General features: G+C 41.0%; 1 protein-coding gene across 1 annotated transcript in view; it reads right to left on the minus strand.

Annotated features, from left to right (window-relative positions):
• The window catches only part of LOC124802490 (low-density lipoprotein receptor-related protein 1), a 735,000-nt gene that overhangs the window by 309,397 nt on the left and 402,959 nt on the right, over nt 1-22,644 (minus strand). The window contains exons 8-9 of the mRNA XM_047263305.1: nt 19,753-20,004; nt 1,927-2,089 (exon numbers count right to left, since the gene is read on the minus strand). Coding sequence (XP_047119261.1) covers nt 1,927-2,089; nt 19,753-20,004 — 415 coding nt within the window. The remainder of the gene's footprint in view (nt 1-1,926; nt 2,090-19,752; nt 20,005-22,644) is intronic.

Consider the following 22,644-nt stretch of genomic DNA (forward strand, 5'->3'; position numbering starts at 1 on the left):
TTAATCATTTATTTTTACTACCCTTAGTGCATGGATATATATTATGAAATATTGTAGAATCTAACACCAGGGTGTTTGTTCCACATTCATCTCATTTAGATCAGAGCTACAAGTACTGGAGCAGAGATAGTCCCAGACTATCTCTCTCTCTCTCTCTCTCTCAGACACACACACACACACACACACACACACACACACACACATTTTGCCCCCATCCACAACTTGCAGCTCACATTTCTGCTCATGTCCCAAAATGATACTCTTGATCGCTAAGAAGTCTAAATTTTGGAGTCTATTTAACTCCTACTTCTCACTACTAGTGTAAACACTGTGCCCCTCTTTACAGGATTTGTATAAAAAGTATTGAGACTGAGATTGTGAATCAAAATTTATTGTAGATATCACTACAACCACTTAGTACTCTTCTATGTGTGATCCTTGAGAGTCAGCAACCCATTGCATGCGAGATTTCCACATTTCAAATGCTGTCCTGAACACTGAGTCCGGGATGGCCTTCAAAGACATCACTGTGGCAGTTTGGACCTCCTCCAGGGTCCCATGATGGTGTCACCTACGATTTGCTCATGCAAGCCTTTTTTGGACATGAGGATGCTGCGGTGTGCCTTTCAGCACTCATGCATTTTGTCCCCGGGTCATACTGAAAAACCCAGGTTTTGTCTCTGATGATAACATTATCTAAAAATTCCGGATCAACTTCAAGGATATGGAGATTGTCTAGGCAGGCATCCACACGTGCTTGCTTTTAAACATCTGACAAAATCTTCTTGGTGCAGATCTTCCTCATCGACAATTCTTTGGTGATGATGATGTGCACTGTCATTTTATCAAGTCTGAGGGCATGTGCTATCATCCTGGCACTCATTCAACAGTCAGTGTTCAATAAAATGCGCACACAGTTGATGTTTTCATCAGTTTTGCTGGTTGGTGGGTGTCTGGAGCGTTCCTCATCCTCAAAGCTGTCCCGGCCCTCTTTAAAGCTCTTCACCCACCTGAAAACCTGGGCCTTTGACAGCCAACCATCGCCATAGGCTTGCCGACACATATCCAATGTTTCCGTACCCGATTTTCCTAGTTTCACAAAAAACTTGATGGCATAATGTTGCTCTATCTTTTGCTGCATGTTGTGCCACGACCGACAACTTTGCAATGTGTCTACTCAATGCATGATGCTGCTGAGACAAGAGCCCACAGGCGACTGGCACGCCATGCGTTTTCGGCCACACACCCCCACCACCAATCCCCTCAGGTGAGTATGGGCAGCAAAGTACAGTCACGTTAGCAAAAAATCAGTCTCATTACTTTTTATACAAACCCTGTACTTCAAGTTATGTTTAACTGTCATGGGATCGTAACAAATGATGTGCGAGTTCAAAATTTTTGTATCTTAGGCAGTTCCACATTCTTTTAGCTCTACATGATCATAAAAGTTCAAATGTCTGATGAGTACACAAACTCATTTCATACTTACATTTTAACACTTTATGCCAAAAAATGTATTTGAAAGCTCCAGATTTTTAACTGCTGTTCAGATTTTCCAGTAAATCATAACCGCAATGTGTTAAATGTCAAAATTGTTTGCAGATCGTTTCTATGGTCAATAATGCACAAATAATGGTGTAATCATACATAATTAAATGCCACAGAACATCCAATCATGCTGGTTCTATTTCATTAAGATGATGACATTTACATTGTATTAGACAAGTTGTATCAGTCAATACTGAGCTTGCAATGGTTACACCCATATATCTTGATATGGCTAGAAGTCCTAGAATAATTTATTTTGTCATATTATCACAAGATCATGCAGGTTATGTTACAATATCATCTTCGCCATGTATAGGCAACACCTTGAAACATTAATCACAGATTTTGTATGGCATATTATAAAGTGGGGTAACATACCCTTTTGTGGGGTCAACTGCTATTCCTTTTGGCTTGCTCAGACTACTGTCAATGATAACAGTGCAAATCTTAAGCATTGATGTGCATAAAAATATTATTTCACGAGAATCATCAACAAAGTACCAATTTCCAGAGACCCAGTCAAGTGCAAGGTGTGTTGTTGCTGAAAATAAATAAAAATGTTTACAAGAGACAGTCCTGCATTTACTTACTATGGTTCACTTTAAGCATTGACAAGAAACAAATTGTGAAATTAAATCAGCCAGCAATAAAAGCTTTGAAGGTCTAGGAAACACCAAATTCAAAGTTAAGAAAATACTTCATCTGCTGTGTGACAAGGTTTATTAGAATCATGCACAAGTCTGAAAATTACTCCACACTGAAAAATTTCTTTATGACATTTTAATTTACCAATTGATGGGAGGAAAAAAAAAAAAAAAATTTCAGCAATATACTTAAAGTTTGGGTTTTTCTCGACAGGCAATGGGTTAATTTATAACGTTGCATGACTAAATTCAGTTGATATCCAGTTATTAAATACGGCTTCCCATGGTGTAAAAAGAGAGACAGGGAGGTCAGGAATTATCAAGAATTAAATTTTAATTTTTAACATATTTGCCACAACCGTTAAATTTCTCCTGATGGTGAAATACAAGTATTTTTGACAATGTCTGCTAGAATTTCAAAGTTTTCTTCCTCGCACCAACGGCTGCACTTCATAAATTGAACTATCAACAATGTTCATATTTTATATGAGGGGCGTTCAATAAGTAATGCAACACATTCTTTTCTTCACCAATTTTGGTTGAAAAAACGCAGAATTTGCTGTCAGACAACACAGAATATTCCTGCTTCAGCCCCTATAGTTTCATGAAGTTCTGACAGGTGATGGCCTATATGTAGCCTTCAGAAAGGCGACTGTAACAGAAGTGTGTTCCAAGCAGAGCGCTGTCACCGAGTTTCTTTTGCTGGAAAATCAGAGCATTGCAGATATTCATAGGCACATGCAGAATGCCTACGGAGCCTCGGCAGTAGACAAAAACACAGTGAATCGTTGGGTGAGGCATTTGTTGTCTTCGCAACAATGTCGTGCAAACCTGTCTGGCCTCCCACGTGCTGACCGGCCACACACAGCTGAGACTCTTGCTATGTTGGAACATCTGAACACTCTCATTCAAGATGACTGGCAGATCAAAAACACCTCGTCGCATAACTGAACACCTCCATTGGCAGTACTGACACAACCAACCACCATTGGGAGGTCTGTGCCCACTGATTTCCTTGCCACCTAACGGAAGACCGGTTTGGCCGAATGAAGGGTGCACCCCTTGGGAAACAGTACAGGGATGATGGGGAGGTTATCGACACAGCAAGATGTTGACGCTGACATCGACCAGCAGAGTGGTAGCATGTCGGCATGCAGGCCCTCTCAGTAAAGTGGTGTAAGGCCATTGCATTGAACAGAGATCATGTTGGAAAATAAGGTTTTAAGCTGAAAGAGTGGGGGCAATACGGTATACTGGAATCCTGGATAAAACCAAACTGCTTTCAGAAAAAAAATTGTTGCGTTACTTATTGGATGCCCCTCGCAGTTGTGAACAGAACAGTATTTGTTGCACACAGAAATAGAGGTCCACTCTTTTATTTATTTCATTTTACAAAGAAATGATTGATATTATACACTGAGGAATAATTACATTAGAGACTTAACCACAAGATCCTGCAGCCCTGATAACGGCACATTGCACTGTGGCATGGACTTGGTGAGACACTAAAGGATTTTCATCAATCATCTCTCACCCATTACCTAAAATCACAGGCGCTGGTTGCAGCTCAGTACTAGACACACCTATCATTCAAAAACTGGGCTCATTTCATATGAGAGCAATATATAGACGTCTCATGACATGTACCTTGACAGTTGCTGCCTTCTGTTGTAAATTTCTAGAATTATTTTGAGAGAAACGTTAGCAAATGTAACAGCTGCTGTTGCAAACGGCTGAGCCAGTATTATCGGATTGATGTAATTTCGTGCGTGTACTCGTTACGCTTTGCAGTTTGTTGTAATTCTGCTACAAATATGTCATGTTTGTTAAGTGAACAAGAAATTTTCAAAGTTTGAGAGGAAGAAATGTCTCAATAACTCATCTCGCTCTTTTTTTTATGGATAATGACACTTTCTTTCAAAATTATTTTAAAATTTGTAATCTATCAAAGAACTAAAATGAATAAGAAAAATAAATCTTGAAGCTTGGTCTTTTTTAGTATGTATTACTCCTGGAGATATATCAATTACATATGTGCCAGTAATACTTTAAATAACAGCATAAATGAATGGTTTTTCTAGGTTTGATATTCTTCTATGTGTCCGATCTTCACAGTGTTAAGAGCTCAGTAAGATAGAGGTCAAGTAATCTGGGGGCCACACGAGCATAAATATGTTTGCAGAGCAATCCTCACGCCATTCTGGCACTGTTGGAGTGAGGAAGTGGTGTATTTTCTTTGCATATTACTGAATTGTGAGTCATATCATTCACTGGCGAAGGGTAATGGGAAGTATATCATCCTACTGTAAACAACCTCTAGATAAGAATACCTTCACCATCTACCTAAATGGAACCTTGTTGGCAAGTGATATGTACTGCCTCTTGTTGTTGTTGACATTCTCAAGCCCTAGCTCCACTGAATACCAACATGCATCATGACTTACCAGAATAGCTCAACATTTTGCAGTGCTTCAAGTGCTCAATGTGAACCAAAAAAAAAAAAAATCCTGTAAACAATTCCTTAAGCTGTCGTCAAGCCATTTCTCCACAACATCCTTTCTTCCAGGTGTGCTAGATCCACAAGGTATGCACGGCATCACCTCAGTGAAATTTGGAAGGTAGAAGAGAGGTACTAGTGGCCGTAAAGCTGTGAGGGTAAGTTGTGAGTCATGGTTGGATAGCTCAGTTGGTAGAGCACTTGACCGTGAAAGGCAAATATTCCAGGTTTGACTTCCAGTTCATAACATAGTTTTAAGCTGACAGGAAGTTTAACTCAATGTTAATACTCCTAGCTCTTCCTGACTGCTGTGCCCTGGAAAGTGCACTGAGCTGTGGTACACATTCACTAGTATCATCATTCATAACTTGTTGAGCAGGGAACTAATGAGTAATTTACTGCATTGCTGTCCTTCTATTTGCTCTTACAGTCCACAATAGATAATGTGAGCTCTCTCTCATCACTATTTTGTTACACAAGGCATTTGATTCTGGAGACAGCAGTTTTCCTAATACCAATGTACTCATTTTCCACTTTCGATACAGTGTCATTTGTACACCCAAGTGCTTGCACTCCATAGTGGTGTCCTCTTGCCCATCTTGCACTTGACTGTCATGTGAAGAGTCAGCACATAGTCTGACAACAATCCAGTCATGTTGAAATGATCCTTTAGCCCAACCAACAAAGACCAAAAAATGTTAACCTGGGGAAAAAAATTTGCATAGTTGCAAATTTTTGTGCATTGGTATAGGGGAGTGTCATCAACAACATACTAAAAATATTGAGCAGTGGGGTGTGAGAGTGGGGACTGTGCAAAGGTCATTTCTTTAGAGCAAAATGTTTCCCAGTACAAAATTCAACTACTTTAAATTTCCTACAGAAAAGGTCCTATTCTATTTTCTCTAGGTCTTTAAGTTTCCACACTGCAAGAGATGGAAACATCACAGATTATTAAAAATTGTATTATACTGGTATAAAATTGATGGTTATTGTTAAACTAGCCTTCTGCCTGTGGATTTGTTAGCACATGCATTCAACACACACACAAACTATGTGATCAAAAGTATCCAGACATCTGGCTGAAAATGACTTCCGCCGAAGTATCGGAGGAATACATGCAGCACATGAGTTCACGACAAGTGCAGTAGCAGCAACACTCTTCACTGGAATGTGATTCTTCTTGTCACCTGCTGTTGTAGCAAACTCGATGTTATCGATGGTTTTATAAACTGTCTGTTTAGAACGGCTACGAATTCTCCTGTAAGGCATCGTGGCGGCGTTCAATGCAGTTGCCTGTGCAGCAGACTACTTACAGGAGAATTCGTCGCCGTTCTAAACAGACAGTTTATAAAACCATCTAGAACATCCAGTTTGCTACAACAGCAGGTGACAAGAACAATCGCATTCCAGTGAAGAGTGTTGGTGCTACTGCACTTGTCGATGGACCTTATGTTTTCTGTGGTTGTAGACTTAATTTTAGTATTGACATTAATGATACTTTTTCACACGGTAATGGTTGGCTTACTGTAGCCATTGTACGTGGAGGTACAGGAGTACCTACTGTTCCTGGACTTGAAAGTCCAGTCATAGTACGGTCATAGTACTTGCACTGGATCCTGATGTAGTTTGGAATTCCTGTTTGATGGTCTGTGTGGCTTATGCTGGAATTCAATATGGTGTTGGCCCACCCTTAGTCTTGATTACAGCTTCCACTCTCGCAGGCATGCATTCAATCCGGTGCTGGAAGGTTTCTTCGGGAATGGTAGCCCATTCTTCATGGAGTGCTGCACTGAGGAGAGGTACTGATGTCAGTTGGTGAGGCATGGAACAAAGTTGGCGTTCCAAAACATACCAAAGATGTTCTATAGGATTCAGGTCAGGACTCTGTGCAGGCCAGTCCATGTTATTGTCATGTAACCACTCCGCCACAGGCCGTGCATTATGAACAGGTGCTCAATCATGTTGAAAGATGCAGTCGCCATCCCCGAATTGCTTTTCAACAGTGGGAAGCAAGAAGGTGCTTAAAACATCAATGTAGCCCTGTGCTGTGATAGTGCCACACAAAACAACAAGGGGTGCAAGCCCCCTCCATGAAAAACAAGACTACACCATAACACCACCGCCTCCAAATTTTACTGTTGACACTACACACGATGGCAGATGACGTTCACTGGGCATTCACCATACCCACACCCTGCTACCGGATCACCACATTGTGTACCGTGATTCGTCACTTCATACAATGTTTTTCCACTGTTCAATCGTCCAATGTTTATGTTACTTACATCAAGTGAGGCATTGTTTGGCATTTACTGGCATGATGTGTGGCTTATGAGCAGCTGCTCGACTATGAAATCCAAGTTCTCTCACCTCCCGCCTAACGGTCATAGCACTTGTACTGGATCCTGATGCAGTTTGGAATTCCTGTATGATGGTATGTATAGATGGCTGCCTATTACACATTACAACAGTTTTCAACTATCGGTGGTCTCTGTCAGTCAACAGATGAGGTCGGCCTGTATGCTTTTGTGCTGTACATGTCCCTTCATGTTTCCACTTTACCATCACATCGGAAACAGTGGACCTAGGGATGTTTAGGAGTGTGGAAATCTCACGTACAGACATACGACAAAAGTGACACCCAATCACCTGACCACATTCAGGGTCCATGAGTTCCACAGAGCACCCCTTCCTGCTCTCTCATGATGTCTAATGATTACTGAGGTCGCTGATATGGAGTACCTGGCAGTAGGTGGCAGCACAAAGCATCTAATATGAAAAACGTATGTGGTTTGGGGTGTCTGGATACTTTTGATCACATAGTGTATATTGAATATATCTTCCCCTGACCCTCTCTGTGTCCACATCTTCCTCCCTCTGTCTGAACACCCCATCCTCCCACCTCTAACTGGCTATCTCCTTCTCCTGAGCCTCTCTGTCTCTTTGTCTCCTCCTCTCCCTCTCTTTACCAATTTCCTTAACTCTCTTTCTCTGACCATATCCCCCCCCCCTCTCTCTTTCCATCTCTGTCTCCCTCTTCCTTTTCCATCAGACCATGACACCTCTACACCTTTCACTTGCCTCATGCATATCCCCTGCTCTTCCCTCTGTCCATTATCCCCTCCTCACTCTGTCCATCCCCTCCTCTGTACATCTCAAACTGTCCCCAGTCATCACCACATCTATCCTCTGCAATATAGTTCAAAGAAGAAGGACGGTACTACTTCCACAATATGTCTGACATGCAGAGCAGGCTACACATCGTGAGCTCGAAAATCATTTAACTGCCCCCTATGTACCGAGCACCGTGCAAAGCGGCTCAATAAAGCAGGCTGGTAGTACTCGAACACAACACACCTTTCATGTAGGGTAGCCTACATGTCAGGCCCGACATGCAGGTGCCTTGCAAAGCAGGTGATCTGGCAGACCGATACTGTTCCTATGCAACATGCCTGTCACGCAGGGCAACATATATACCAGGTGCTGGGAAAAAACATGTTTTCAGCTGTATCTGCATACTACTGGAGCCAGGAGGTTATGAACCCCATAGTGCTGATACTCATGAGACCTACAGTTTCTGTGCCAAACTTGGTTGAAATCAATTCAGGAGCATGGGAGGAGATGCTAGACATACATACATACATAGAACCTGTTATACATGTGTAACAGATAAAGCAGGTTAAAAACAAATATTAGATACGTGTATCACATCTAAGTGGGGTAGAACTGTATTAGAGGATAAATTGTGTCCTGGGGATGTGATGGGGTTAGATGTGTGATGGAAAGTAGGTCACTAGACTGTGGTTATGCACTTCCCTCTTTCATATGTCCGCTAAATCATGTGCGAGCAGGCAACTCCTCATTCTCTCTACTGCACTGTATCACAAAAAGTTACTACAGGGTCTATTATGTGTTTCAAAAATTTAAACTGACCCTTCGGCAGCTCCCTTTATTAATCACCTGGCAACAGAACGTACAGACATGTCTGGATGTATTAATTTTCTACAAAATGGATACAGATATGAACCACTAATCATACAAACGCAAGAAAAACATACAGACAGATTCTGTGCAAATTTCTGCAACACTTTTCTGCACTGCTATAGAGGAAATTGATTCTTAGTCATCCCATACGACAGTTGTAACATTCAAACCAGAAAGGTGACTTCCTCCACCATCAGCACTAATCTCTTTTCAGTTTACAGGCAGACTATCTCATCTGCATTACCTGTCTGGTTCTCTTTTATAAGTAGACTAAATAACTTCGCTAAGCTCGTTTTTGTATAGTGGAGTTATTTTCAGTTTATTAAGTGAGTACTTATTCATAGTTATTACATGAGCTTTTGTGTAATTTATGTTCCTTCGTAAGGGTGATGTTGTCAATAACCTATGTAGTGCTGGTAAGAAAGAGATTGGATTGGTAAATGTGGCATCTTGCTGTTGTCTGTTATTGACAGCATATCATAAAACTGTGTAACCATGTTGTAGCCACTTGCTTGTGAATTAATGAACGACCAGAAAACTATTGCAGTTCTCTCGCCCTTACTTATGTTACTGGCACACTGCATAAATCCCTTCCATTCAGGAATTGGTGGCACCTGTAGATTGGGCTGCACTGATTGGAGCCACTTACCACACATTCACAGTAAATCTTGCAAGGTGGGTGTCAATAAGTCTGACGCAACACGACTGATCACGTTGAAATCTAGAAGAACAATCTGCTGTATGTTATTGCTTGACTTGTGTTAAAATATCTGATGTTTCATAACACCTAGATGGTATACTACTGTTACAGACGGAACCTATTTAAGCTAATGCTGAGCAAGTGGTTAAGGAAAAATATTGCCCTTGAGGCATACTCCTCAGTGAGGAGACAGTTGATAGATCAAGCTGTAAACTGGAAAGCTGGCAGCACTTGTTGTGGAGGAACCTGCCTTTCCCTAAAGAATGCTTCAGCTGTCATACATGATGATTAAGTATCAAATTCCCTCAAGCATTGTAGACCAGTGTGCAGAGATTTACATAGATTCTGTCCATGTGACTTTCTTGCATTAATATTATTAGTAATTAATATATGTATTCCACATAGCATTAACACACTTTGTGGAAGAAAAACACCCCTGGATATGTATTGACACTATGTTGCCGGTGATTCATAAGGTGCACTCCCGCGGTTTGATATAACTTTGTGAAACACCTTGTAGTTGCTTTTTGTGATGTAGTGTGGTAGGGAGAATGGGGAACTACCTGCTCACTTGTCATTTTGCAGACCTACGAAGGAGGGAAGTGCATGACCACAATCCAGCAAATACCTTTCCTCTTGCTTCTAACCTCCACCTCGACTTTTCCACCCTAAAAACACAGTTTATCCCTAACAGTTCTTCTGTACTTAGATGTGATACAAATAACATTTGTTCTTAACTCACATTATTTAACATAACACATTATTTATACATCATTAAAACACTATTTTTAACAATCTGTGATTTTTCCATCCCCTGTAACATGCAAACTATTAGTCCTACAGAAAAAAGGACTAGGACCTTTTTTGTATGAAATTTAATGTAATCTAATTTGGTACTAAGAAACATTTTTGCTAGAAGTCGCAGTTTACAAGATAGACAAGAAAAACATAAAAAGTAACCTTTAAATCTAAAATCAAACATTGGAAAACCCAGGATGGAATATTACAATATTGTGAAAAGAATAGGTGCTTCTCACCATATACTGGAGACACTGAGTCGCAGATAGGCACAACAAAAAGACTGTCAGAAAGTGAGCTTTCAGCCAACAATTACTTCGTTGGAAACAGGCAATATAGACACACACACACACACACACACACACACACAAACACACACACACACACACACACACACACACACAAATGACCACAGTCTCTGGCTGCTGCGGCCAGACTGGGAGCAGCAATGCATGATGGGAGAAGCAACTTGGTGGTGAGGGGGGAGGGATAGTTAGGTAGGGATGGGAGATGATCAAGTGTTGCTTGTGGGAGCATAGAGGCACGAGGTGGAGAGAGGGTAGGGCAGCTAGGTGCAGTTGGGAAGTTAGAAGAGGGCAGGGGTTGGAAAAGGAGAAAAGTAAAAAGACTGTGGGTGCGTTGGTGGAATAGAGGTCTGTGTAGTGCTGGAATGGGAATAGGGAAGGGGCTAGATAGGAGGGTTATGGGAACATATGATATATTGCAGGGAGAGTTCCCACCTGTGCATTTCAGAAAAGCTGGTGTTGGTGGGGCAGATGCAGATGGCAGAGGCTGTGAAGCAGTCACTGAAATGAAGAATATCGTGTTGTTCGGCATGCTCAGCAACAGGGCTTTCCAGATTTTTATTGGCCACAGTTTGTTGGTGCCCATTAGTGTGGACAGATAACTAGTTGGTTGTCATGTCCACATAGAAAGCAGTACAGTGGTTGCAGCTTAGCATGTAGATAACATGACTGGTTTCACAGGTTGCCCTGCATATGATGGGACAGGTGATGTTTGTGACCAGACTGGAGTAGGTAGTGGTGGGAGGATGCATAGGACATGTCTTGCATTTAGGTCTATTACAGGGATATGAACCACGAGGCAGGGGTCTGGGAGCAGGGGTTGTGTGGGGAAGGATAAGGAAATTATGTAGGTTCAGTGGGCAGCGGAATACCACAATGGGTGAGGTGGAAAAGATAGTAGGTAGCACATTCCTCATTCTAGGGCATAATGATAGTCAAAAGGCAGAGAATGTCATTCAGTTGCTCCAGTCCTGGGTGGTAAAGAGTTACGAATGGGATGGTCCTCTGTGTCTGGATGTTGGGACTTTGGGAGGTGGTGGGTGACTGGAGACAGAAGGCACAGGATGTGTTTTTGTACAAGATTAGGAGGGTAATTATGGTCTGTGAAGGCCTCAGTGAGACCCTCAGTATACTTCGAGAGAACCACTCGCCACTACATATGCGATGGCCATGAGTGGGTAGGCTGTATGGAAGGGATGTCTTGCTATGGAATTGGTGATAGCTGTCGGAATGGAGGTATTGAGATTTGATGTGGGCAGAGGCACCGATGTAGCCATCCTTGAGGTGGAGGTCAATATCAAGGAAGGTGCCTTGTTGGGTTGAACAAGATCAGGTGAAGTGAGCGGAGGAGAAGGTGTTGAGGTTCTGGAGGAATGTGGATACGGTGTCCTCACCCTCAATCCAGATCATGAAGATGTCATCAATGCTTCTGCACCAGATGAGGTGTTTGGGATTCTGGTTGTATAGGAAGGATTCCTCTAGATGACTCATGAATAGGTTAGCATAAGATAGTGCCATGTGGGTCCCCATGGCCATACCCCAGATTTGTTTGTAGATAATTCCTTCAACCACAAAAGAAAATGGTAAAATACGAGAATGATTGTTATGAATAGCAGGATAGGGCACAGAGTGTGTTACTGTGAACAGTTCAGTGATAGAGTTGTTGTTATCAGAATAAACAACAAGCGAACACTGACAACAGTTCTGGTATACATACCGATGTCACAAGCTGAAGATGAAGAGGGAGAGAAAGTGCATGAGGATGTTGAAAGGGTGATACAGTATGTAAAGGGAGGTGAAAATCTAATAGTTAAGGGGACTAGAATGCAGGTGTAGGAGAAGGAGCAGAAGAAAGGGTTACAGGAGACAAGTAATGAGAGAGAAGAAATATTAATTGACTTCTGTAATAATTTTCAGTTAGTAATCGCGAATACTCTGTTCAAGAATCACAAGAGGAGGAGGTGTACTTGGAAAATGCCAGGTGATAAAGGAAGATTTCAGTTAGATTACATCATGGTCAGACAGATTCCGAAATCAAATACTGGAATGTAAGCCATACCTGGGAGCACATACAGACTCAGATCACAATGTAGTGGTGATGAAGAACAGGCTGAAGTTTAAGAGATTAGGCAGGAAGAATCAATATGCAAAGAAATGGGATACGGAAGTACTAAGGAATGATGAGACATGCTTGAAGTTCTCTTTAGGCTATAGATACAGCAATAAGGATTAGCTCAGTACACGGTACAGTTGAAGAGGAATGGACATCTCTAAAATGGGCAATCGCAGAAGTTGGAAAGAAAAACAGGTACAAAGAAGGTAACTGCGAAGAAATCATGGGCAACCGAAGAAATACTTCGTTGGTCAATGAAAGAAGGAAGTATAAAAATGTTCAGGGAAATTCGGGAATACATAAATACAAGTCGTTGAGGAACAAAATAAATAGGAAGTGCAGGAAAGCTATGACGAAATGGCTGCATGAAAAAGGTGAAGAAATTGAAAGAGAAATGATTGCTGGAGGGACTGACTCAGCATGTAGGGAAGTCAAAATAACCTTTGGTGAAATAAAAAGCAAGGGTGGTAACATTAAGAGTGCAATGGAAATTCCACTGTTAAATGCAGAGGAGAAAGTGGATAGGTGGAAAGAGTACATTGGAGGCCTCCATGCAGAGGAAGATTTGCCTGATGTGATAGAAGAAGAAACAGGAGTCGATTTAGAAGAGATAGGGGATCCAGTATTTGAATCAGAATTTAAGAGAGCTTTGGAGGATTTAAGAACAACTAAGGTAGAAGGGATAGGTAACATTCCATCAGAATTTCTAAAATCATTGGGGAGGTGGCAATAAAATCACTGTTTATGCTGGTGTGTAAAATATATGAGTCTGGCAACATTCCAGCTGACTTTCGGAAAAATATCATCCAAACATTTGCAAGGACTGGAAGAGCCAACAAGTTTGTGAATTATCATGCAATCAGCTTAACAGCTCATGCAGCCAAGTTGCTGACAAGAATAATATACAGAAGAATGGAAAAGAAAACTGAGGATGTGTTAGATGATGATCATTTTGGCTCTAGGAAAACGTAAAGGCACCAGAAGGCAATTCGGACTTTGCGGCTGGTAATGGAAGCAAGACTAATGAAAAATTAATACAAGTTCAGACCTGGAAAAAGTATCGACAATGTAAAATGGTGCAAGATGTTCGAAATTCTCAGAAAAATAGGGATAAGCTATAGGGAGAGATGGGTAGTATACAATATGTACAAGAGCCAAGAGGGACTAATAAGAGTAGATGACCAAAAACAAAGTGCATTAATTAAAAAGGGTGTAAGACAGGGATATAATCTTCCACCCCTACTGTTTAGTCTGTACATCAAAGAAGCAATGATGGAAATAAAAGAAAGGTTCAGGAGAGGAATTAATACTCAAGGCGAAATGATATCAACGATACGATTTGCTGATGACATTGCTATCCTGAATGAAAGGAAGTAGAATTACATGATCTGCTGAATGGAATGAACAGTCTAATGACTACAGAACATGGATTGAGAGTAAATTGAAGAAAGAGGGAAGTAATGAGAAGTAGCAGAAATGAGAACAGTGAGAAACTTAACATAGGGACTGATTGTCACAAAGTAGATGAAGTTTAGGAATTCTACTACCTAGGGAACAAAATAACCAATGATGGACGGAGCAAGGAGGACATCAAAAGCAGACTAGCTACGGCAAAAAAGGCATTCCTGGCAAAGAGAAGACTGCTAGTACTAACATAGGTCTTAATTTGAGGAAGAAATTTGTGAGAATGTACGTTTGGAGCACAGCATTGTATTGTAGTGAAACATGGACTGTGGGAAAACTGGAACAGAAGAGAATTGAAGCACTTGAGATGTGGTGCTACAGGTGTATGTTGAAAATTAGGTGGACTGATAAGGTAAGGAATGAGGAGGTTCTGCACAGAATCAGAGAGGAAAGGAATGTATGGGAAACACTGACAAGGGGAAGGGATTGAATGACAGGACATCTGTTAAGACATCAGGGGATGACTTCCATGCTGTTAGAGGGAGTTGTAGAGGGCAAAAACTGTATAGGAAGACAGAGACTGGAATACAGCCAGCAAATAATTGAAGACATAGGTTTTAAGTGCTACTCTGAGATGAATGGGTTGGTACATGAGAGGAATTTGTGCCACATCAAAATCAAACATGTCAGGAGAGTAATGACTTTTTAAAAAAAGGGGGGGGGGGGAGGGAGGAACGGTAATGATCGGTAGTGCTATGGTCATGGGCATTTGAGATGTACAGGGAGGTGGCATTAATAGTGATGAGCAGTGCACCATTTGGTAAAGGAATAGGAACTGTGGAGAGTCGGTGGATGAAATGGTTGATATCTTTTATATAGGATGGTAGGTTGGGTGTAATAGGCTGAAGGTGTTGGTCTCCAAGAGCAGAGATTCTCTCAGTGGGGCACAGTAAGCAGCCACAATGGGGCATCCTGGATGGTAGGGTTTACAGATTTTAAGAACCGTGTAGAAGGTAAGAGTGTGGAGAGTGGTAGGGATGAGGAGAGAGATGTGCTCTGGGGAAAGGTTCTGGCATGGACCCAAAGATTTGAGAAGAGACTGGACATCCTGTTGGATTTCTACAGTGGGGTCACTGTGGACAGGTTTTGTAGGTGGATGAATCAAAGCTAGTGGACTCCCTCTACCAAGTAATCCTTGTCGTTCAAAACAACAGTAGTGGAACATTTGAGTCTCTGCTCTTGTAGAACAGCACCTTCAGCCTATTACCTGCAACCTACCCTCCTATTTAAAAGATGCCAGCCTCCACTGACTCTCCACAGTTCCTGTTTCTTTAACAATGTGCACTGCTCATCACTACTCATGCCACCTCCCTTTACACTAATATTCCTAATGCCCATGGTCTTACCACTATTTAACACTACCTTCCCAATGTCTGACAGATTCCAAACCTACTATCTCCTTCCTAGTCACCATGGCCAACTATATACTCATCCACAATTACTTCTCCTTTGGGGCATTCCCTACAAACACATCTAGGATATGGCTATTGGGATCGACATGGCACCATCCTATGCCAACCTATTCATAGGCTATCTAGAGGAATCCTACTTAAATGCCCAGAATCCCAACCCCCCACCACCTGGTACAGATTCACTGATGACATCCTTGTGATCCGGATCAAGGGCGAGGACACTCTACACTCATTTCTCCAGAACCTCAACACCTTCTCCCCAATTCACAACCCAACACGCCGCCTTCCTTGATGTTGACCTCCACCTCAAACATGACTACATCAGTACTCCTTATCCAAATCAAACCTACCAACCACCAGCAATACCTCCACTTCAACAGCTACCACCCATTTCATAGCAAGAAGTCCCTTTGATACAGCCTAGCCACCCATGGTTGTCACATGTGCAGTGACGAGTGGTCCCTCTTGAAATATACAGAGGCTCCCACAGAGGCCTTCACAGACCGTATTACCTTCCCAACCTTGTACAAAAACAAGATGCCTTATCTCTCCAGTCACTTGCCACTTCCCAAAGTCCCACCGTCCTGCCACAGAGTAACAATCCCCTTGTGACTCATAACCACCCAAGACTGGAGCAACTGGATCACATTCTATCCCAGAGTTTTGACTACTTCTCGTCGTGCTCTAAAATGAGGAATGTCCTACCCACTATTTCTCCCACCCCAGACCCACCCACAATGGTATTCTGCCGTCCACCAAACCTACACAATATCTTCATCCACCCCTACACAACCCCTGCTCCCAACCCCTTGCCTCATGGCCATATCTCTGTAATAGACCTAGATGCAAGACCTGTCTCATACATCTTCCCTCGACCACTTATTCCAGTCTGGTCACAAGCATCACCTGTCCCATCAAAGACAGGGAAACTTGTGAAACCAGTCATGTTATCTAAAAGCTAAGCTACAGCCACTGTGCTGCATTTTACGTATACATGGCAACCAACAAGCTGTCTGTCTGCCTGAATGGCCACCAACAAACTGTGGCCAAGAAACAGCTGGACCACTCCGTTCCTGAGCACACCGCACAACACAATGTTCTTCATTTTTATGACTGCTTCACCGCCTGTGCCATCTGGACCCTTCCCACCAACACAAACTCTACTGAACTGTGCAGGTGGTAACTCTCCCTGCAATATATCTTATGTTCCCGTAACACTCCTGGCCTCAGCCTTCTTTAATCACTATCATTATCCATCTAGCACCTTCCCTGTTCCCATTCCAGCACTACACAGCCCTCTATTCCACCAATGCACCCAGTCATTTTACTTCTCTCCTTTTCCACAAGCACCTAGCTGCCCTATCCTCTCTCTACCTTATGCTGCCACAAGCAGCACTTTACTATCAACCAACCCTAACCTGCTATTCCTCTCCCTCCCCACTCCAGCCTCCTCCTTAACCCCACCACCCAGTCGTTCTCCCATAATGCACTGCTGCCCACAGTCTGGCCACAGTAGCCCGAGACTGTGGTTATGCGTGTGACTTTGCATGAGTGTATGTTGTCTTTTTCTGAGGAAGGCCTTGTTGGGCAAAACTCACTTTCTGACAGTCTTTGTTGTGCCTATCTGTGACTCAGCACCTCCGCTATATGGTAAGCAGCAACTATTCTTTTCATAATATTGTAACTTTTAAATGTTCATGCCACCCCCTTGCTCAGGAGTTTTAGTGTGTTACTCATTACACTTCCCCCAACCACTGTAGAAAACTTGTCCTGCACATATTTTTCCACTAATTTTCCTTTGTTGACTAGACTACTTCCCTCATTATTTATGATGACATGATATCATACAAACTATATCTGTTCATGGCTGAAATACACATGCTCCTAACATGCATGAAACAAACTATACCAAATGCTACACCATCCATTAGATTTGAAAACTTTGATTGGCAAACCTAGATGATTTCTTCGCACTGTCACATTTGTGAGACCCTTTTGTTTTGACTCATGAGACAAGATTAAAGCAGTTACTACTTTAATAATAATAACAAATGCTCTGTAGCAATCTAGCTGCATTCAAAAATATTCCAAGGCCCAGACTCTAGATTAGAAATGTACACTGTCATAGTCAATGTACCACTTCCAACTATTTCTCTGGAACTTGTGCATAAATTTTCAAAAATACCAAACAGGGTAACACTTCTAAACAATATAGGTTAATGATTGCATTAAAATCAAAGCATCTGAAGTTACTGCAAAAAGAAATACAAGTTATTTAAGGCAATTAAACTTCATCCAGTACACTATTTCTGTCACCAGCCTCCTCAGATAGCTAACAGTTCCCAGTGTAATCAGTGCAAGGCACCTATTGAACAATTAGCTTCATGCACACACTTAGCTGCCACACTCTACTATAAAAACAGAAAAAAAATTGATAAGCTTTCACACTGGAAACAGTTTTGTGAGTTCCTGTGAGCTTTTTTTTACTGTAAGAATACTGTCAATGGCGAGTAACTTCTGATATGGTCAACACGTAACACTATCAAATATCATCTCTGCACCAGAGGAGCCAAGACTCGCCTCCTACACCAATAAGGGCAGTCTGGTGACTCCCACATTGCAAATGTTCCAAACAACTCTTAAAACTTTTTTAAAAAAAATTGAGGTTGTTCAGCCAACCACCCCCGAGAAGCATCCTGATTGCCTAAAGTTCTGTATATGTTTTCTCCTGTCACTGTTTGATTAGTAGGTCTCTCATCTATCCAGTTGTATTATATTTTCATGATAACTCTGCAATTAAAACTTAAGTGGTTAGCAGAGCGTTCATAGAACCACTTTCAAACAATTTCTCTATCATTCTATTTTCAAAAAGCACATGGGGAAATGAACACCTTAATTTTTCCACACAGGCTCCAATTTACATTATTTTATCATGTTGGTCATTTCCCTCAATGCACGTTGGAGTCGAGCATATATTTTGCATTTGGAAGACAAACTTACTGATTGTTATTTATAAAAAGATCTCACCCCAATGAAAATTGCCTTTGATTTACCGATTGTCACTTCAACTAGCTTACTGTATCCACGACAGTCTCTTTCCTATTTTGTAATAACATGGCATGAAAAGAGCAATCTTACTTGGAACTTTTTAGATGACCTCCATCAATTCTGTCTGGTAAGGATCGCATACCAAATAGCAGTACTTCACAAATGAATTGACTTCTGTAGTGTAGTTATCCTCCTTAGTAGATTTGTTGTGTCTTCCAAAACACAGTCTTTAGTTCACTTTCCCTACAGACTTTTCAGTGTGATGCTTCAAATTTAGGTTGTTCATATCTGTAATCCCTAAGTATTTAGTTGAATTGATAACCTCTAAATTTTTTTGATTTATCATGCAACCAAAATTTAACGGATTTTTTTTTTAGTATTTATGTGGAAGACCTCACACTTTTTATGTATAACTTAGTCTTAGCTAAACATGTAACATCACCAGAAAGTTTGAAACGCTTAAATGAGCTTAGGAAACTCAGAACATAACATTCAGCTTGTCCTATTAATCTCTCTTACAGCCCACTTTATGTGGATTTGGGATGATGAACCCATCAGCTACTGGCTACAAACAAAAGAGAGTAAACCCAACCTATTGTCCCTTGTATGTCTCACAGAAATTCATCCACATGCCAGATAATTGCTCTTTCAACCACTTGTTTCTACATGTTCAGAAATGAAATGTGACAACATGACACACAAAGCTGTTTCATGTTTTTGTGCACAAATAGAGCACTTCCTATTCTATGCAACAGGTATCATAAATTAAACAACTCACTAATGTATGTCTTTTGTGTATTACTAACTAATGTAAGTTCTTATCTGTGATAAAAATGTTTTCTTTGTAATACAGGAACATATTTACAAAAGAAAAATATATGCCTGTTTCATCATCAAAGTTTGTACCAAATTTAAAAGTTGAGGCTCCACAAACTTAACTATACTAAACTGGAATGAAAGGCATAAAGAAGAATCCAGGCAACATACAAAATGTCTACGGAAGTTATATTGCACTTACTTCCACCAAAAACCTAACTCACTGAAGTGCTATTGGTGGTAGTAATTATTTCACAAAAGAATACAAAAATTTTTTTGGTTTTATGATGCTCAACCTGTAAGAAGAAACGAGAATAAGTTTAACACAGTACAATTGCTAAGTGCTAATTTGACGTCTTTGTCTTCATGGAGCAAGTTAGGGATTATACAATAAAGTTAAATTGTTAAACAAGTATTACTCACAGTCAAAAGTGTATGTTGAAGGTGACTCCACAGTCCACCAGTTTTCCAGATTGTCCACACTGGCACAGCGAGGCTCAGAGTGAGGACCATTACGATATATGTAGCAGATGGTACGATTGCGATGATTGAAGTCCAAAGCCAATGTATGCTGATCAAGTTTTGTACCATTCTCATACACAGTACCATTTAGATGGATATGATAGATACTGTAGATGCTGCTAAAAATCAAAGATGGTGGCTCGTCCTGTGGAACTGTTTATGGCCAAATTTAATAAAAAAACCTAACAAAAACTTCAACTTAATTATATGAAAAAAAAAAAAAAATTGAACTTCTTTCCCACTATAGTGCAAGTAAAGGTATGAGGAAAGGTACCCACTCACTGAATACAAAAAGCAAAGTGCTGAGAAGGAGACTAGCACTTCAACATCTAGTTTGTGTTCATCAGTCCATACGCTCTCACTCATTCACTCACTCACTCTCTCTCTCTCTCTCTCTCTCTCTCTCTCTCTCTCTCTCTCTCTCTCTCTCTGTCTCTCTTTCTCACTCTCTCTCTCTCTCTCTCTCTTTCTCTCTGTTCTGGGCCTGTTCTCTCTCCCCCTTGATGCAGTAGCTCTCAAGCTGTGAGGAGTTGATTCAGGTGGAATCAGTGGACATGTGTGACCGAGCAGTAAGTGATGGTGAGATGGTAAGAAATGGTGAAGAAAGCCACAGTCATGGGCAGCCACAGGCTGTATGCAAAACAGAGGGAACGGGCAGGAGGAGCTAAGGGAGAGGGAAAAATAATAAATAAAAACTGAGTGTAGATGATTTAGAAACAGAAAAAGAATCCAAGGATTGAGAGATATGCGCACACAGACTACAAAATCTAACAGATATGAGATATGGGTATGACTCAGTGGTTCAGTAGATAAGTGCCTCACAAGAAATCCTTAAGCCTGTGATTTGATCCCCAACAGGTCCTGTACTTTTTATGTCACTTACCACTTCTTTCAATTTTGGCAATGATTTGTTAATGTGGAAATGCTACACTACACTTTGCTTTGGAGTTCATGTTCATGTTAAACTGTAGATCCACCCTATAACTAGCTGGGTAAGTTAATTCCAATGTCAAAGGAGGGGTAGGGCATACCACCTCCAGCAGGATCACATGTGGTATAGCACGGTGGTGTTCAAACCAACTTTCAGATTGATGACAGCTTTGCCTCTAAAGGTAAAGCTTTGCCTCTAAAGGTAAAGCTGTCATCAATCTGAAGGTTGGTTTGAACACCACAGTTCAGACTTATGATAGCTTTACCTTTAGAGGCATAGAGATATATGAAGCTATATAAAAAGAATATCTAGGAACAAAGAAGTGTTATTGTATGACAGTGTTTTGGTCTTCAGGAAGTTTCAAATCAGCGCACACTCTGCCGCAGAGTGTATTCTGGAAATAATGCCCCAGGTTGTGGCAATGCCAACTTTTGCAATGTCCTTTTTTTCCAGGACTACTTAGTCTGAAAGGTATGCCGAGGCACTTCTCTGAAGTTTGAGAGATAGAAGAGAGGTACTGGCAGAAGTAAAGCTGTGAGGAAGGGTTGTGCATCGAACCTGTGGAGCTCAGTTGGTAGAGCTCTTCACCATGTAAGGCAAAGGATCCAGGTTCTGACAAGGATCAAGTACACAGTTTTACCTGCCAGGAAGTTTATATCAGTGTGAATTACACTGTACAGTAAAAAGTCATTCTAGCTATTCAGCATTGGTGGGAATCATACTCAGAAAATCTAGGACATTTCACAAAAGAAAAAAATGGTCATCATTTACAATATGCTAATCGGAGAACACTTAAGAGGCTAAGAATCAGCGTTTTTAGGTGTATGAGCAACATGGTGCACTGAGGTCACATTGACAGTAAAAAATGCAAGTGTTGTGTGTGTGTGTGTGTGTGTGTGTGTGTGTGTGTGTGTGTGTGTGTGTGAGAGAGAGAGAGAGAGAGAGAGAGAGAGAGAGACAGACAGACAGAGAGAGAGAGAGAGAGAGAGAGAGAGAGAGATAGAGGTATTTGGTTTATGTGCCCATTTGTCAGTCAAAACTGCTCCATACAGTAATAATTATTTTCTTCAGAGTATTGTTTACATTCAACACTTTGCCAGCATTTTAAGAAACTTTAATAATGTATATTATTTGGGCCATAGATTTTCTAATAATCCTAAAAGTGACAGAATCCATAAAAGCACAAATAAGACTATTAGAGTTTTACAATCAGGGATATTCCCTTCTACTGGTGATCGAAACAAACAAAACAGTGAACTATGTAAAATAATTTAAAAATGATATTTTTTGAATCAGACTTAGTGGTGCCCGCGTACTGTTTCATTTCCTGCTTCCTATAAATTTTCCTCTGACTTGTTTATCAACCTGTCTGTTGTCACATATCTGTAGTCAGGCTAGTTAGTGCTCTTTAATTAAATGACTGCTACCACGCAATGTACGGTGGCTTGCAGAGGATACAAACAATGGTATTAAAGTAGGGATGGAGTTTAAAAGTTGTTTATGGCACACCTGCACTTTGAGTCTCTTTTCACTTAACTTTCTGTGTAGTAAATCTTTTCACTTGTAATTTCTAACACGTGGAGCTTTCTTTTCTTTCCTTTCCTTTTTTTTCTGTGTGTACCTCATCAAATCTTGAATCTGTAGTTTTCATCTTCAAAAGATCACACAATCTTAAAAACGGTCATGTCCAGGAATGGAGATGCCAATTTTTGTTTTACAACACAGTCCCCCTCTGAAGAAATTACATTTTCCTCAACATACTGCTCACTTATTTAAACCCTCCAAAAGTAGAAAGTGTCAAGCTCCCTTCATAAAATAATATAACAGTACATTCGTATACTGTTTTTTATCACGTTTCCTGC

The sequence above is a fragment of the Schistocerca piceifrons genome, chromosome 6, assembly GCF_021461385.2.
Source record: "Schistocerca piceifrons isolate TAMUIC-IGC-003096 chromosome 6, iqSchPice1.1, whole genome shotgun sequence".
Lineage (NCBI taxonomy): Eukaryota > Metazoa > Arthropoda > Insecta > Orthoptera > Acrididae > Schistocerca > Schistocerca piceifrons.